Source organism: Salvelinus sp. IW2-2015, linkage group LG33, assembly GCF_002910315.2.
Source record: "Salvelinus sp. IW2-2015 linkage group LG33, ASM291031v2, whole genome shotgun sequence".
Classification (NCBI taxonomy): domain Eukaryota; kingdom Metazoa; phylum Chordata; class Actinopteri; order Salmoniformes; family Salmonidae; genus Salvelinus; species Salvelinus sp. IW2-2015.
The window spans coordinates 2,226,264-2,243,066 of NC_036872.1; the positions used below are offsets into that span (position 1 = coordinate 2,226,264).

General features: G+C 41.9%; 2 protein-coding genes across 3 annotated transcripts in view; one reads left to right on the forward strand and one right to left on the reverse strand.

Moving 5' to 3' along the window:
- LOC111957531 (glutamate receptor ionotropic, delta-2) overlaps positions 1 to 16,803 on the forward strand; it is a 705,651-nt gene that overhangs the window by 514,887 nt on the left and 173,961 nt on the right. The gene's annotated exons all lie outside the window — the stretch shown is intronic.
- The window catches only part of smoc2 (SPARC related modular calcium binding 2), a 73,340-nt gene that overhangs the window by 30,110 nt on the left and 26,427 nt on the right, over positions 1 to 16,803 (reverse strand). The window contains exons 4-9 of the mRNA XM_023978386.2: positions 13,471 to 13,570; positions 12,122 to 12,166; positions 8,091 to 8,174; positions 7,418 to 7,492; positions 2,261 to 2,447; positions 1,179 to 1,261 (exon numbers count right to left, since the gene is read on the reverse strand). Coding sequence (XP_023834154.1) covers positions 1,179 to 1,261; positions 2,261 to 2,447; positions 7,418 to 7,492; positions 8,091 to 8,174; positions 12,122 to 12,166; positions 13,471 to 13,570 — 574 coding nt within the window. The remainder of the gene's footprint in view (positions 1 to 1,178; positions 1,262 to 2,260; positions 2,448 to 7,417; positions 7,493 to 8,090; positions 8,175 to 12,121; positions 12,167 to 13,470; positions 13,571 to 16,803) is intronic.

A 16,803-nucleotide genomic window follows, 5' to 3' on the forward strand; every position in this document is an offset into this window, starting at 1 on the left:
TTCCTCTCTAGGTTTCTTCCTAGGTTTTGGCCTTTCTAGGGAGTTTTCCCTAGCCACCGTGCTTCTACACCTGCATTGCTTGCTGTTTGGGTTTTAGGCTGGGTTTCTGTACAGCACTTCGAGATATTAGCTGATGTACGAAGGGCTATATAAAATAACTTGATTGAATTTGATGATTTGATTTGATTTATTGTAGTTACTCCACAATAATGACCTAAATGACAGAGTGAAAAGAAGAATACAAATATACAGAATAACAATATTCCAAAACATGCATCTTGTATGCAACCAGGTACTAAAGTAATACTGAAGAAACAAAAACACAGCAAAGGAATACACTTTTTGGCTTAATGCAAAGCCTTGTTTGGGACAAATCCAACACAACACATCACTGAGTAACTGCCTCCTTATTTTCAAGCATGGTGGTGCCTGCATCATGGTATGGGTATGCTTGTTATCTGCAATTACTGGGGAGTTTTTCAGGATCAAAATAAACGGGATGAACCTAAGCACAGGCAAAATCCTAGAGAAAAACCTGCTTCAGTCTGCTTTACACCAGAGACTGGGAGAGGAATTCACCTTTCAGTAGGACAATAAACTACAACACAAGGCCAAYTCTACACTGGAGTTTCTTACCAAGAAGACAGTGAATGTTCCTGAGTGGCCAAGTTACAGTTTTGACTTAAATCTGCTTGAAAATCTATGTCAAGACTTGAAAATTGCTGTCTATCCATGATCCCCAACATATTGACAGAGCTTAAATAATTTTGAAAAGAATAATGGGCAAATATTACACAATCCAGTTGTTCAAAGCTCTTATAGACACCCAAGAAGACTCACAGCTGTAATCAATGCCAAAGCTGTTTCTAACATCTATTGACTCAGGGAACTGAATACTTATGCAACTATATTTTAGTTATTTAATTTCTATTAATCTTCTTCCACTGTCTCATAGTCTTTTTGTGTAGATTGTTGACCAAAAAAATTACAATTAAATACATTTTGATCTTATTTTCTAACACAACAGAAAATATCACTATATAGTGATATATTAGTTATAGGTCACATAGCATAGTTAGGGTCAGAGACAAGTTTAATGGTTAGGATTAAGATTCCACAATGTGTTCCGGATAGGAAAAAGGAAAGAGACCATGTAGACTTCATCCACCCAGACCCACCTTGAAGATGTCTGCTTCTGTAATGGTCCTTCGGTTTGGTGGGATGGGCTCTGGCGTTGCCATCACACTTTGGTTGCTCATATCTGTGATACACAATGTAAAGAACTATTAATGTTGTTCAGTTCACTCTTATGGTTAAATTAACAATGCTATAATTCATCCCCCATCTCCCCATGCAATCAAATGTCAGCAGTTTAAAGTCCCACTTAATCTAGAAATATTACTGTGGCTAAATACTTTCTCTGCAACTTGGAGAGAGGGTGAGAAGCTGTTCCCAAAACAGAAAGGGATAGTGTGTGTGTGTGAGAGAGAGAGAGAGAGAGAGAGAGAGAGAGAGAGAGAGAGCAGTGTGAGAGAGCAGTGTGAGAGAGAGAGAGCAGTGTGAGAGAGAGAGAGCAGTGTGAGAGAGGAGCAGTGAGAGAGTTAAAGAGGAACAGTGATAGTGAGATGGGAGAAAAAGAGTGAAAGAGAAAGGAAATTGTGTGTGAGATAGAGAGAAACAGAGAGCGTGGGACACAGGGATGTCTTTCATGCCCTCCCTTGGAAAACGCGAGACAGCGAAGCCCCGATTGCCACTGCTGTGCCATGCGTCCTGGCCAAGAACAGACTAATGCGCTGTCTGGCGCCCTGCCTGGGGCCTTGTTAATCCGATACCCAGCTCTGCATCATTCCCCCCGCTCATTAAAACTGTACCCGCACGCATGCCCCTTCTCTGCCAGCCTCGCCGACCCCTGAACCCCACACTCAGCCTCACCAACCGCTCAATCACACACACAGCAGTGCCCATGATGGACCGCTTAGCTACTGGTGACTGGCACTCAGTTTAATGTGTGATTGGACTCTATAGGAAATGTGGATGTGAGGGCATTCTGTATGTACCTGCATGTGCGTTGGTATGTAGTTGCATCTGTACACTTGGAAGCTTCAGGACGTACACTATACAAAGCAGGACACAAAGCAGGGTACCCAATAAGACGATATATCGATAGCCTACTGTAATACAGGTTGAAAACTTCCAGCTCCAGCCCCCTGTCAGGTGTATTGTAGCTGTACTGTCAAGGTGGGCAGCGCCAGTCTCTCACCTGGTGGAGGTGCCAGGAATGGGCCGCCCTGTGTCCACCAGCACGCACCAGCAGTACCCGGTGGACGGGTGACACTGGACAGGCTTGTAGAGTCCCCCTTGGGCACAGTCGGGCACGAACACCGCCTCGTTCTTGTGCTGCCGCGCTTCCTCCTGGGCCGACTGCTGCTCCTGGTCACATGACGAGGCTGAGGGGTCAGGGGTAAGAGGATGAGCAGCGAGAACAGATCAGAACATCTCAAGTCAGCGCAGTGAAGATGGTCCACCTTGGTATATAGACACCCACACACAGTACACCTGGAGAAGATGCATTTAACTTCTTATGGCTTGGGGGCAGTATTTCGACGTCTGGATGAGAAGCGTGCCCAAAGTAAACTGCRTGTTACTCAGGCCCAGAAGCTAGGCTATGCATATAATTGGTAGATCTGGATAGAAAACACTCTAAAGTTTCCAAAACTGTTAAAATAATGTCTGTGAGTAWAACAGAACTGATATAGCAGGTGAAGACCTGAGGAAAAGCCATCCAAGAAGTGGGATTTTTTTATGTAGAGTATCTAATGGATTAGGACCCACATTGCAGTTCCTATGGCTTCCACTAGATGTCAACAGTCTTTAGACATTGTCTCAGGCTTGTTTTCTGAAAAATGAAAAATAAACTAGAACAGAATAGTGCAAAGCCATTCTTGTCTCGAACAGTCAATTTGGCAAGGGTTACAAACCAAAATCAAACGAAAGTCTTCTTTTTTTACATGACGATTGAGTTTATTATGCCTGTTGTTTCTACATTGAACACTGCATGGGGATGAATTATGGCCAAGACATCTGTTTGGGGAGTAGGCTTAAGGATTCTTATGAAAATACGCTCTTTGTCTTCATCAAACTAATATATTTTTCCATATTTTCAGTGTGGAACCTGTCTATGTTTAGGGGGGTAATAGTTTAGGCTAACCAATTCTAAATGCCACTAGCAGTTCGTAATGTCGTCACCAGCGTTAGTTACCACAAACACAAAGTCATAAACCCTGCCTGTTTCTACAAGTTTGCTTCTTAACTTCACTAGGGTAGGGGACAGCATTCGGAATTTTGGATGAAAAGCGTTCCCAAATTAAACTGCCTGCCACTCAGGCCCAGAAGCTAGGATATGCATATTATTAGTAGATTTGGATAGAAAACACTCTGAGGTTTCTGAAACRGTTTCAATGATGTCTGTGAGTATAACAGAATTCATATGGCAGGCAAAAACCTAAGAAAAATCCAACCAGGAAGTGGGAAATCTGAGGTTTGTAGGTTTTCAAGTCTTTGCCTATCCAATATACTGTGTCTATGGGGTCAGATTACACTTCCTACGGCTTCCAKTAGATGTCAACAGTCTTTAGAACTTTGRTTCAGGCTTCTACTATGAAGGGGGAGCGAATAAGAGCTGTTTGAACCAGTGGTCAGGCAGAAAGCCTTGAGTTTAGTCACGTGCACGGCCGTGAGCACGAGCTCCGTTCCTATTCATTTCTAAAGACAAAGGAAATGTCCGGTTGGAATATTATTGAAGATTTATGATAAAAACATCCTAAAGATTGATTCTATACATCGTTTGACATGTTTCTACAAACTGTAATATAACTTTTTTGACTTTTCGTCTAGACTTTGTCTTGTGTCTTGTGTATTTTGGATTAATGGACTAAACGCGCGAACAAAAAGGAGGTATTTGGACATAAATGATGGACATTATCGAACAAAACAAACATTTGTTGTCTAACATGGAGACCTGGGAGTGCAATCAGATGAAGATCATCAAATGTAAGTGATTCATTTTAACTCTATTTCTGACTTTTGTGACACCTCTCCTTGGTAGGAAAATGGCTCTATGGTTTTCTGTGGCTAGGCATTGACCTAACATAATCATATGGTGTGCTTTCGCAGTAAAGCCTTTTTGAAATCGGACACTGTGGTTGGATTTACAAGAAGTGTATCTTTAAAATGGTGTATAATACTTGTATGTTTGAGGAATTTTAATCATGGGATTTCTGTTGTTTTGAATTTGGCGCCCTTCAATTTCACTGGCTGTTGTCGAGGTGGGACGCTACCGTCCCACTTGTACCAGAGAGGTTCAAATCAGATTTTAAACCTAACRCTGACCTGAACCACACTGTTAGCCTTATGCCTAACCTTAAATAAAGACCAAAAAGCACATTTTTGTTTTCATGCATTTTTACGATATAGACAATTTTGACTTTGTGAAAATTTTGACTAGTACCAGTACCCTAAACGACTAATGATAAATATTCCAAATCTACAGTGCATTGTTGGTAACACATATATCCATAAGTCAGTCAACCAGTCCATTTAGAATTTGTGATAAAATTGTCATCATTTGGCAAGGAACATAGCTTGTGTTTCCCATCCGTTAGATACGTTTTTATAGGCATTTATTTCTGTAGGCATACACAGCACGTGTGTGTAGAGGGAGCAGTCGGTACACAATTGAGTGAGTAGTGAGACATGGAGGGGAAAGGGAATGTAGTGAGCAGAACTGTGTGATTGTTATTGTTTTGTTGTGTCCCTGAAATGCACATGTACAAATGGAACACTAGAATCAAAGCAAATTAACGTTGTCTTCAAGACAAAATTTCGACCAAATAGTTTTACAGTATTAGAAAAAAAATATCTCTGGTTAAAGATCGAGTTTTGAGGTCAGTTCTAGTACTCGAGTACTTGATTACTCATGCCCATCCCTACATTGTTCCTGTACCTAAGAAAGCAAAGGTAACTAAACTAAATTACTAATCGCCCCGTAGCACACACTTCTGTCATCATGAAGAGCTTTGAGAGGCTAGTTAAGGATAGGGATCATATCACCTGCACCTTACCCAACAACCTAGACCCACTACAATTAGCAAAACGCCCCAACAGATCCACGGATGATGCAATCACCATTGTACTGTACACTGCCCTATCCCATCTGGACAAGAGGAATACCTATGTAAGTATTCTGTTTATTGACTACAGTGCAGCCTTCAACACCATAGTTTCCTCCAAGCTCATCACTAACCTTGGGGCCCTAGGTCGGAACGCCACCCTGTGCTACTGGGTCCTGGACTTCCTGACAGGTCGACCCCAGGTGGTGAAGGGAGGCTACAACACCTCCGCTATGCTGATCCTTAACACGGGGGCCCCACAAGGGTGTGTGCTCAGCCCCCTCCTGTACTGCCTGTTCACCCATGACTGCTTGGCCACGCATGTCTCCAACACAATCATCAAGTCTGCAGACGACAACAGTGGTAAGCCTGATTACCAACAAGGATGAGACAGCCTAAAGGGAGGAGGTGAGGGCCCTGTCAGAGTGGTGCCAAGAAAATAACCTCTCCCTGAACGTCAACAAAACAAAGGAGCTGAACCTGGACTTCAGGAGACAGCAGAGGGCGCACACCCCCATCCACATCAACAAGGTCTCAGTGGATGGGGTGAAAAGCTTCAAGTTCCTCGGTGTGCACATCACTGACATCCTGAAATGGTCCATCCACACAGACAGTGCGGTGAAGACGGCGCAACAGAGCCACTRCAACCTCAGGAGGCTGAAGAAATTTGGCTTGCCAACTTAAGCCCTCACAAACATCTACAAATGCAACATTGACATCATCCTGTCAGGCTGTATCACCACCTGGTACTGCACTTGCAGCATCCGGAACCGAAAGGCTCTCCAGACTCTGACATTGCTCATCTAATATTTCTTAATTTTGGTGATTTACGTGTATTGTTTTGTATTGTTAGGTATTACTGCACTCAAAATGCTAGGAACACAAGCATTTTGCTACACCCGCGATAACATCTGCAAAATATGTGTATGTGACCAATACAATTTTATTTGATTTCGATTTTTATTTTAAAGAGAGGAAAAGAAGCAACGGAGGAGGAGGAGTGTTCGGAGACAGTGTGTGCAGACTGCTTTATCAGCCCCCCACCGCACTGTTTACCGGCATTAAAGGGCTAATGACTGAACAGAGGTCCCTGTGCTCAAGTTAAGTAAATATTTACACACACACACACACACACACACTTTCCCAGAGAGACATCTACTGTATCTAAAGCAACTAGCTTTTATGTCTGCTTATTTTTCCTTAAACATTCCCAAACACAGTAGTAGGGACTTACTTTGGCCCCACCGAAGAAAGATATCTCTCCAGGAGTCCCACCAGAAATCAATCAGTTCACTCCCTGTAGCCGAATTGTCCCTATGCCACACAGCTCTCCAGCAAAGCTTTAAAGCATTACACTTCTATGCCAACACATTTTTTAAAAGAGCTCCTCTGGGCCATTGGGGCTTTCAACACTTCTTTCTTTCCTCTACTTCTTCTTTGTGGCTTCCCTCTGGGCTCGGAATCAACAGCAGGATAATGCATATCCCCTTTGTCTTTGTTTGTTTTCATTTTACAAGAGCTTTAGCCACACAAAATACCCTAAATACCTCCTTTGCTCTCTTAACTCTCTCTTCCTCTGTCTCTCTTTACTATTTTTCTCTCTGTGTGTCTCTCTTTTGATAATTTTTTAATAGATAGAAATCCAATACCCCACAAGGAGCACATGGGAGTTCATTGGGTAATCAAAACCATCAACACTGCGTTTGCAACGTTTTCATTGGTCGAAAATCAAGACTGAGTGATTCACACACACATGCATGCATGCACATGCGCACACACYCACGTATCATGACATAGACACCAAAAATAACATTGTTCCATACAGAAAGCAGTCATTTTCCCCAAATGAGTAGGTCGGAATAAATAAAACGCCATTGATCCATGCAATGAGATCAATCTGTGTGTTAGAGGATAGATTAAGCCAGGGGAATGGAGAGGATACTGCAATGTGCTGACAATTACAGGCACATGGCAAAAGAAAAAAGACAGAGACAGASCTCAAAACCATCATCAATTGCGAATGCAGCATACTCATCACGTATACTAATATCATATAGATTGCTTTATCCCATTCATTACTCTCATAAAATACTTCATCATAATGAAAGTCTTTCTTCTACTAAGATATTCTCACAAAACTCTCTTGCTATTTTTAAAATAAACTAAAGAGCAAGAGCTTCATCAATTCAGTTCACAATGCAATCTCAAAAAACAATCATTGGATAGGTAGAAWTGCCTCTTGAACTCACATTGTGTTCTGGTCCTGTTGTTCTGCCGGCTGCGGACCTGCTCTGTCCAGAGGGTGGGGTACTGAGAAATGATGTCTGAAAGAAGATTACAGAATTGATTAAAGAATATTCAATCAAACACACATTATCCATCACAAGGTTTTTTTTTGTTGGTCAGGACAGAACTACAGATTTTTACCTTGTCAGCTCAGGGAATTGATCTTGCAACCTTTCAGTTACTAGTCCAATGCTCTAACCACCGCTCCCAGTTTACTGGTGAGGCAGAAACTATCCTGACCCTTTTCGAATACTGAAGAAATGTCCTTTCTTGTATTGTTGAGGTGAAAACAAGGTTACTAATTTATTACTTTTATCAAATCAAATTTTATTGTTCACATACACATGGTTAGCAGATGTTAACGCGAGTTAACGAAACGCTTGTGCTTCTAGTTCTGACAGTGCAGTAATATCTAACAATTCCCCAACAACTACCTAGGCAAGGTGCAGTAGATGGTATAAAATACAGTATATACATGTGATATGAGTAATGTAAGATACGTAAACAGTATTAAAGTGGCATTATTTGAAGTGCCCAACCAATTTAGATTTGTGATTACTTGAAGGTAAGGAAGGAAGGAAGGATGCATTTCTGAACTAATCGAACAGAGCCCAGAAAGGTAGAAGAAGAGCTCACCTTCCTCGTCTGTCGGGGAATTCGGCTCCCCCACTAGGCCGGCTGACTCATCTGCGTTTAGAATGGAAAAGATTTGCAAGGAAACTACAATTGAGAGTGTACGCTAGATTTTTACAACACTAAATCAACCATTACATATTTGCACATTGCCCGGCCAAGAGAGGTAGAGAGAGAGGGAGACTAGAGGATTGAAAGAGTGAGAGGGGTGATAGAGGAGAAGAGGCGCACTCAAGGTGTCAGTGGATATACAGTACATATAGTGGTCATAGTTGGACATCAAGATTGCAGAGCTTTCATAATCATCATCATCATCATTAAAAAGTGTTTAAAAAAAACTCCAGTTAGTGGCTATTCAAAGACACATAATACCAATACCTAACTTCAGACACCCACACCATCCCCTTTTATCAATGGAAAATGTATGGGAAAGTTACATATGTATATAGTACATCTCAAGCTAGGATGCAGCCCTACATACAGTATACTTATTTAGGACCTAACCCAAAGTTAATGAGAAGGGATGTGAACGTTGCTAAAGGCTGACACTACTCTGCGGTATACACTTCTCCATCCCTCTGTGGATCTGCATGTGGGGAATGCATGAGTTTGTGTGCGTGCATGCGTGTGTACGTTCATGTGCGTACGTGCATGTGTGTACCGCCAGCTGAAGAGAGGAGAAAGGAGAGGAGAAGGCGTGCAAMGCCCAACCAGAGAAATATGCAACATCCAGGCGCACACATGTTCCAGATGAATCAATTAACAAGAGGGTTAGGATTGGTGTTCGTTTAGGCTCTGTTTGTTTGTTTGATTTTGAGGGGGGGTGGAAGGGAGGTGGGAAGGGAGGGCTGGGAAAGGGGGCTAGTTGGGTTCTGGCTCGTTAGTGTAAAGCGCAGGTGTGGGTAACTTCACAGCAGGTCACAAAGGAGGGCTCAACCACTGTAGGGACTGAATGGGGACACAGACTTATGGGAACTGGAGAGATTGAAGAATGTTCCATCGTATGTTAATTCAATGGACAATAAAGCTTTTGGGATTGAATTCACTTGAACCCTGTCAGCCTTCAGTTAAAAATGAATTCAGAAATGCACAGGAAGTCATAGCACTACCCAGGAAATGAGATTCTAAAAAGGAAGTCATATTTATGACTTGGATTTAACATAAACCTCTAATAAACATTATTTTGTAAGGTTTTTATGGCTGTAATTCCTTTTTTCGTGTGCAGTAGGAAAATCACATGCCATTTGTTGTTACACAGCATTAGTTACTGTCAGTCTTCAGTGACCAATTATTTCAGAATGTGCATGAAATATGTATGAATGCAGTTAAAAACTAGATTTTTKTGTGTTTTATACTGAACAAAAATATAAACGCAACATGTAAAGTGTTTCATGAGCTGAAATAAAAGATCCTAGTAATTTTCCATATGCCCAAAAAGTGTATTTCTCTCACGTTGTGCACAAATGTGTTTACATCCCTGTTAGTGAGCATTTCTCCTTTGCCAAGATAATCCATCCACCTGACAGGTGTGGGATATCAAGAAGCTGATTAAAGAGCGGGATCATTACACAAGTGCACCTCGTGCTGGGGACCAGAAAAGGACACTCTAAAATGTGCAATTTTGTCACAAAACACAATGCCACGGATGTCTCAAGTTTGGAGGGAGAGTGCAATTGGCATGCTGACTGCAGGAATGTCCACCAAAGCTGTTGCCAGATAATTTAACATTAATTTCTCTACCATAAGCCACCTCCATCGTCATTTTAGAGAATTTGTCCAACTGGCCTCACAACCACAGACCACGTGTGTGGTGTGTGGGTCAGCGGTTTGCTGATGTCAACGTTGTGAACAGAGTGCCCCATGGTGGTGGTGGCTTTATGGTATGAGTAGGCATAAGCTGAACACAATTGCATTTTTTCAATTGCAATTTGAATGCACAGAGATAACATGATGAGATCCTGAGGGCCGTTGTCGTGCCATTCATCATATCACCTCAAGTTTCAGCATGATAATTCACGACCCCATGTCGCAAGGATCTGTACACAATTCCTGGAAGCTGAAAATCTCCCAGCAACAAGTCTCTCACCAGACATGTCACCCATTGAGCATGTTTGGGATGCTCTGGATCGACGCGTATGACAGCGTGTTCCAGTTCCCGCCAATATCCAGCAACATCGCACAGCCATTGAAGAGGAGTGGGACAACATTCCACAGGCCACAGTCAACAGCCTGATCAACACTGTGTGAAGGAGATGTGTCGTGCTGCATGATACCAATGGTTGTCACACCAGATACTGACTGGTTTTCTAATCCATGTCCCTACCTTTTATTAAAGGTATATGTGACCAACATATATTAGGGCCTAATGAATTTATTTCAATTGACTGATTTCCTTATATGAACTGTAACTTAGTAAAATCTTAGAAATTGTTGCCTTTTGCATTTATATTTTTGTTCAGTCTAGRTAACAGACCAATAAGAAAGAGAGATCCAAACCTCTCTGCAAATTGCTCGTTTTCCACTTTCCCACCGCCAGACAGTCCTAGCTAAGTTCTTGCTTGAGATATCGCTCTTTGTTAATAAGCTATTTCTGTTTATTTCTTACCTTTTTAATCTAAAACAATCACAGTAAGGTACTTAATTGTTACTTAATTTGAGGTACTTAATTTGAGATAAAAACAGCTGCACTGGACCTTTAAGTTAAGTCCTCAAGTCCCATGATAAATGTGGACCGTGTTAATTATGGAAGATATATGGTTCCCACTTTGATGTTTGTTTCTAATAATAGACAGTTGATGAGGCTGTCTAAGGAGGCGTAGAAATCGATGGATCTCTTGCCGAATCAAAATATTGACGCAATCAAAGCTATTTTCAGTGTCGGGATACCACAAATCTATGGTTTATTCTGGTTTCAACCATCCTGTTTATCCAACCAAATCAAGCTGAACTATACTAACGCCCTAAATGGCACCCTATTCCTTATGTAGTACACTACTTTTGACCAAAAGTAGTGCACTACATAGAGAAAATGGTGCCATTTAGGATGCACTCTCCTTCTCTGGCCTCTGCATTTGCATTTTCTCTGACTCTAATAACAGTTGACCTACAGTATGCGTAATGACTTGGCTGGGCTCAAATAACCTTCATGCTCACACAGCAAAGAATATCACGACACCGGGTTCTGGAATCAATCGGAAACCTCCCCCCAAATAACAACATCCTTCACAGGATTCACAGGATTTCAAATCAGCATGCCCTTAAAATGAAACTCAGTTGTGAGGTAGAGAGAGAGAATCAGAGGATAAAAGAGGTAAAATGTTAGGGAGGACTGAGAAGATTCTTGTATCTGCTGTTTCTGAGGACACTGCTGCTGAAAGGAAAGAAAATAATTTGTGTTGGTGAGTTAAGTTGGTGAGTTCTGCCACTCTGAGGGCCCTTCAATATCTCTGTCTGGTTTCTGTTAAAGACAAGCAGAAATGGCAATGGGGTCTTATGCCCTTTTCACAATATTGTGCAGACTCTGAATCAAACTTTACAGGCTTGATATTTATTTCCACATTGTCTTTTTCATTATGGTTCCAGCAACTATGGTGGATGCGTAACCAGGCCAGCTCAGTACAGTTTGGTTTGGCTTGACCTGGTTTGGCTCAGTAGTGTGAAAATCCCTTTAGTCTAGCTGCTGGGAGTAAACTTTATACAAGCCAAACACAGCCTCTCTTCTCTCTGGCCTAGTTACTGTGTAACAAGCTGTCTTTTATTCCAGCCCCGAGGCTGCTTTCTCGCACTCTTTCAATTGTCAAAATATTGGAAAGGCAAGCTATAACAGGTGACCATCCCGTATGATGTACATATATTACAGATTCAAACACACAGGTGCATGCACACAAGCACACACATGCACTCACACACTCCCTTAGGCACGGATGAATGCACACCCACCGATGAATGCACACCACTATAGACACACATAAAATATACCAAAAACAACAGTTTGATCATGTTATTGTCAAGGTACTAATGTACTAAGTACTTACCTGCTTTTCCAGGTTCTCTTGTGCTAGCTCTCTCATGTTTTGACCCTGAAAATGGAAAGCAGTCAGTGTTTCTTATTGGACAGGTCCAGGTAGTCACTCTCTGTTTCAGTCAGTTTTCTTCATTTTGTGCCTAATGAACATGATCCAAGAGTCCTAGTACATCAACCAGTGGCTCCTATATCCGCCATGCTTTCAATCATTGGCCTCATACTGTGACACCAACATGGACTGCAAACCCAAACCCACACCCTGAGATCTCTGTAGTTGCCTCACAACTGAAATCACACTGACTTCCAATTGAGCTCCAAAGAGGGAAATATAGGGACATGTGGCATTGGTTATTTGATTGTTTGGCAGACTCTGTTATCCAGGAACGCTCACATTCCGTACAGTTTAACTTTGTTGCTCAACTCCACTGCAGGATTTTCTGCCGGGCCTATTTACACCATGTAGCCCATGAATTGAGCAACATCCTCGGACTCCTAGGTTGCGTCCTAAATGGCACATTATTCCCTTTATACTGAATAGCCCTTATGGGCCCTGGTCAAAATAACTGTGCTCCATAGGGAAAAGAGTGAAATTTGGGATGCACACCTAACCCTCAAAGCCCAAGGTCTGCTGGATCCTGACTTTCCCATAGGGAAGGGCATTACATGGTGGTCCACACAAATATGTCTCATAATCAAAAGAATGTCAAGTTGGTTCCCTACGTAAGTGGATTGAGCAAGCATTGTCATTGTTACTCAGCCACATGGTGCTAAAGCTAAATTACAATACACATCATTACTGTAATATTTGGATATGGTTCTCCACTGTCAGCAACTGATCAATCAACAACAACATTGCGACAACATTGTAACCAAAAAGTGCCAGAAAATGAACACATACACAATTGTGCAAGTAGACACATACACAGACATGCACACACAGAATATACAGCTACAGTAACAACTAGATGGTCTCTAACAAAAAAATATATATTAAAAGGACCCAGGTTGGGAGGAGTGTACCTACCTTGGCATCGGGGCTTCTTATTGGCCACGGCTGAGCCACTGATAGGACGGCCATTGGGCGTGACACACCAACAGTAGCCTGTGTAACTATGACACTGCACCTGTAACCAACACAGCATGGCATAAGAGCTCAGCACAGGATAACATGTCAAATAGACAAGATAACGCTGAAGGAAAAGCTCCTTCACTAGAGACATTGGAGAATTTTAAAGTATAGTTATTTAAAGGGATACTTTGGGATTTTGGCAATGAGGCCCTTTATCTACTTCCCCAGTCAGTTGAAGGACTGTCTCTTATACACATCTAGATGTGTATAAGAGACAGGAGTGTACCTACCTTGGCATCGGGGCTTCTTATTGGCCACGGCTGAGCCACTGATAGGACGGCCATTGGGCGTGACACACCAACAGTAGCCTGTGTAACTATGACACTGCACCTGTAACCAACACAGCATGGCATAAGAGCTCAGCACAGGATAACATGTCAAATAGACAAGATAACGCTGAAGGAAAAGCTCCTTCACTAGAGACATTGGAGAATTTTAAAGTATAGTTATTTAAAGGGATACTTTGGGATTTTGGCAATGAGGCCCTTTATCTACTTCCCCAGTCAGTTGAAGGAAGTTGCTAACTAGTGCTAGCGCAAATMCTAACTAATATTAGTGCAATGACTGGAAGTCTATGGTTTGCGCTAACGCTAATTAGCATTGGCTTGCGAAACTACCTCTAACTCCCTTCATACTGGACACAGAGACCTTATTGCCAAAATCCCGAAGTATCGCTTTAAGAGCAGGGCTGGTTTCCCAAAGGCATCTTAAGGCTAAGTTCATCGTTAGAACCTTCGTAGGAGCATCGTTATATCTCCAAACTGTTTCCCAAGACCAATGTTAATAACGTTGCACTTAAATTCTCGTAATCTAACGCCTGCCTCAGACCGCTCGTAGAACAGCTAAGTGCGTCGTTAGATACATTTTTGCCTTGCGGCGTAAATGTATACAAAGAAGATCTCCGCTAAARATAGAATCACATGGTTTACCCATCTCTCTGTGACCACCGATAACTTCATAGGGGMATCCTACGAAGCAATCTAGATCTACTTAGGGTTTTCTAAATCTAATCAGCTTCAGTTAACTTCACATTCCAGCTCCGGCTTCATCCATACTACCAAAGTGGATATTGCTCGTATAGTTACAAGCCTCTAGGAGGCTTGTAACTATGCATGCATGTCGCACATGGCTAGTCGAACGCCGYACTCTTCATTGAGACAATGATGAAAAATCTAATCCATGGGCAATCCATTGGTGCTCAACTCGTGGTTCAGTCATTTCATTCAGGGTAAGTGGAGTTAGCTGTGAGTTAGCCTGCCCCGCAGCAGGTTAGTTCTGAAGGAGTCATTGCCATASAATGTACCTGGCTAAAAGGTGAGCCATTTTCGTATGACCGTTTATTGATACAAACAAGCAATGTATAAATAGATGATTCAAGTGGAAACTGGGAGGACTGCATTAAAATATAAACAGTAGGAAATAATATTGAAATACATTTAATGTTCAATCAATTGAGTTCCAATTTGCTACTTGTAGGCTACTGTCTGTAATCTCATGATGTGTATCATAACAGGTGCGCAATGATTTGCCAAATCGGTGATTTAGTGTATTTTTATTGGGTAAGCATTAGAATAAGCCTCCTCAATATTTGCAGACGTAGGTGGTAATATCTCTCTAGGAGTTTATCCATCGTCAGTATTGTGAAATAATTCTAATGTTAAGGTAAGATTTTAATGGAGAACGCTGATCCCGGAGCAGCACTGTCTTTCTTTCGATCCTATCAGTATCGACACATGCTCCGCTTAACAGCCGTTCTCTCTGCATGGTGTTTTGGGAAACACATGTTACATTTTCAGCCATTGTAGGAAAGGTGCATCGTTAAAACACTTGTAAGCCTAAATTCCATCGCTATCAGGAAACCGGGCCCAGGTCGTTCGTATATTTTGAATTGATTCATTCATTCGTCATTCAAAAACCTCTTTCTATCAGTATCACCTCATGCAGTTAATTGTTTCAATTGTGTGTTAACTGAGCAGATTGGCTAGTTTTGCATGGCAGGTCACATTCTAGGTGTACCTAATTAGTTATTTGCTCAAACTAGAGTATATTCAGTATGTTCTGAAAAGTGAGTTATTTTTTTTTTTGAACCGGCAATCTGGTTTGTTTTAGCTTGCTCAAACACTTAAAAAAAAGTTTTATTCTCAGTTTATTTTGAGGGGATGGCCAGCCTTGTCATGTATAGAGGCAGTGGTTGGAAATTTAGCCCTAGCGGTTTTGGGGGCTTTTTTTGTAGAAGGCTTTATATTGAGACATTTTTGCAAGAGCAAGCAATGTCAAAGCCATTGTCTACCAGCACCAAGCCATGGTTCAAAAGGATGTGGSCGGGTGGCAACTGGTGTGTATCCTCTGGAGGACCAGCATGGAAGACCCCTGAGAAGGGGAAGCGGTTCTGCTCCTGCTGAGGAGTACAGCAGTTCCATTTTACATTTTAGTCATTTAGCAGACTCTCTTATCRAGAGCGAATTACAGGCGCAATTCGGGTTTAGTGCCTTGCTAAAGGGCATATCGACAGATTTTTCACCTAGTTGGCTTGGAGATTCAAAKCAGTGACCTTTCGATTACTGTCCCACCACTCTTAAGCTACCTGCTGCCCTCAGTGCCTAGGCTGCAGTGGGCTGCAGTGTCCTGGGAGTGCGGTGGAGGCACTCCCGCAGTTGCCGATATACCAAAAGGGGAACTACAGGAGGACTTAGATAAAGTCAGGGGGCTGTCCTCTTGAGGCTATATGGGGAACTGCAAAGAGATATGTGTTTGACTGTGTGCTGGATGATTTCAAGGCCTTCAAAACMTAACTGTATTGGCAGCAGACTCCCTAGCTGTGTTTACARAGGCAGCCCAATTCTGATCATTTGTCCAATTTTCTGATCTGATGGGTCYAAAGACCAATTAATGGCAAAATATCAGCATTGGGCTGCCTGTGTAAAGATTTAATTTGTGTCACTTTTCATGACAGCAATACTCTTTAAGATGCTCTTAAAACAAAACATTTCAGAAGTGAAGGAAAGGCTCTGTCACTAGAGCCCTTGTACTCTTAAAGTATGCAAGTTATTTAAGAGRAAGTGTGTTTGTGTTTTGTATTGATTCATTCAAATCCTTCCATATTTAAAGAGCGGCTGAACAATAAAAGAAARGACTAGATGAATGAACTGTGGCATTGGTAGTAGTAAATATCAATTCTAGTCCCAAAATTGACTAACAACTGTAAGTAGTGGCATACATTTGGTCATTAAGTATTTTCCAAAACAAAGATTTTGTGAAAATGACGTTGCTGATTTCCTGGGATATTTGAGGGTTGGGTTTGGAGTTCAATCATGCCCACGAACTCGGGACAGCTGCCTTGCAGCACAAATGATCGGCGCATGTTGCACACTACCAATTGTAGCAGCAGAATCAACCTACAGCCTATCAATTTCTTTACAGACAGCAGAACTACCTAATTGAGGAATTAGCGCACATAGCCTGGGGACTTGTTTGATTGACATGAGACAACTTTCAATAAGTATCACCTCATGCAGGTAATTGTTTGGTTAATTGTTTCAGTTGTGTGTTAAATGAGATTGGTT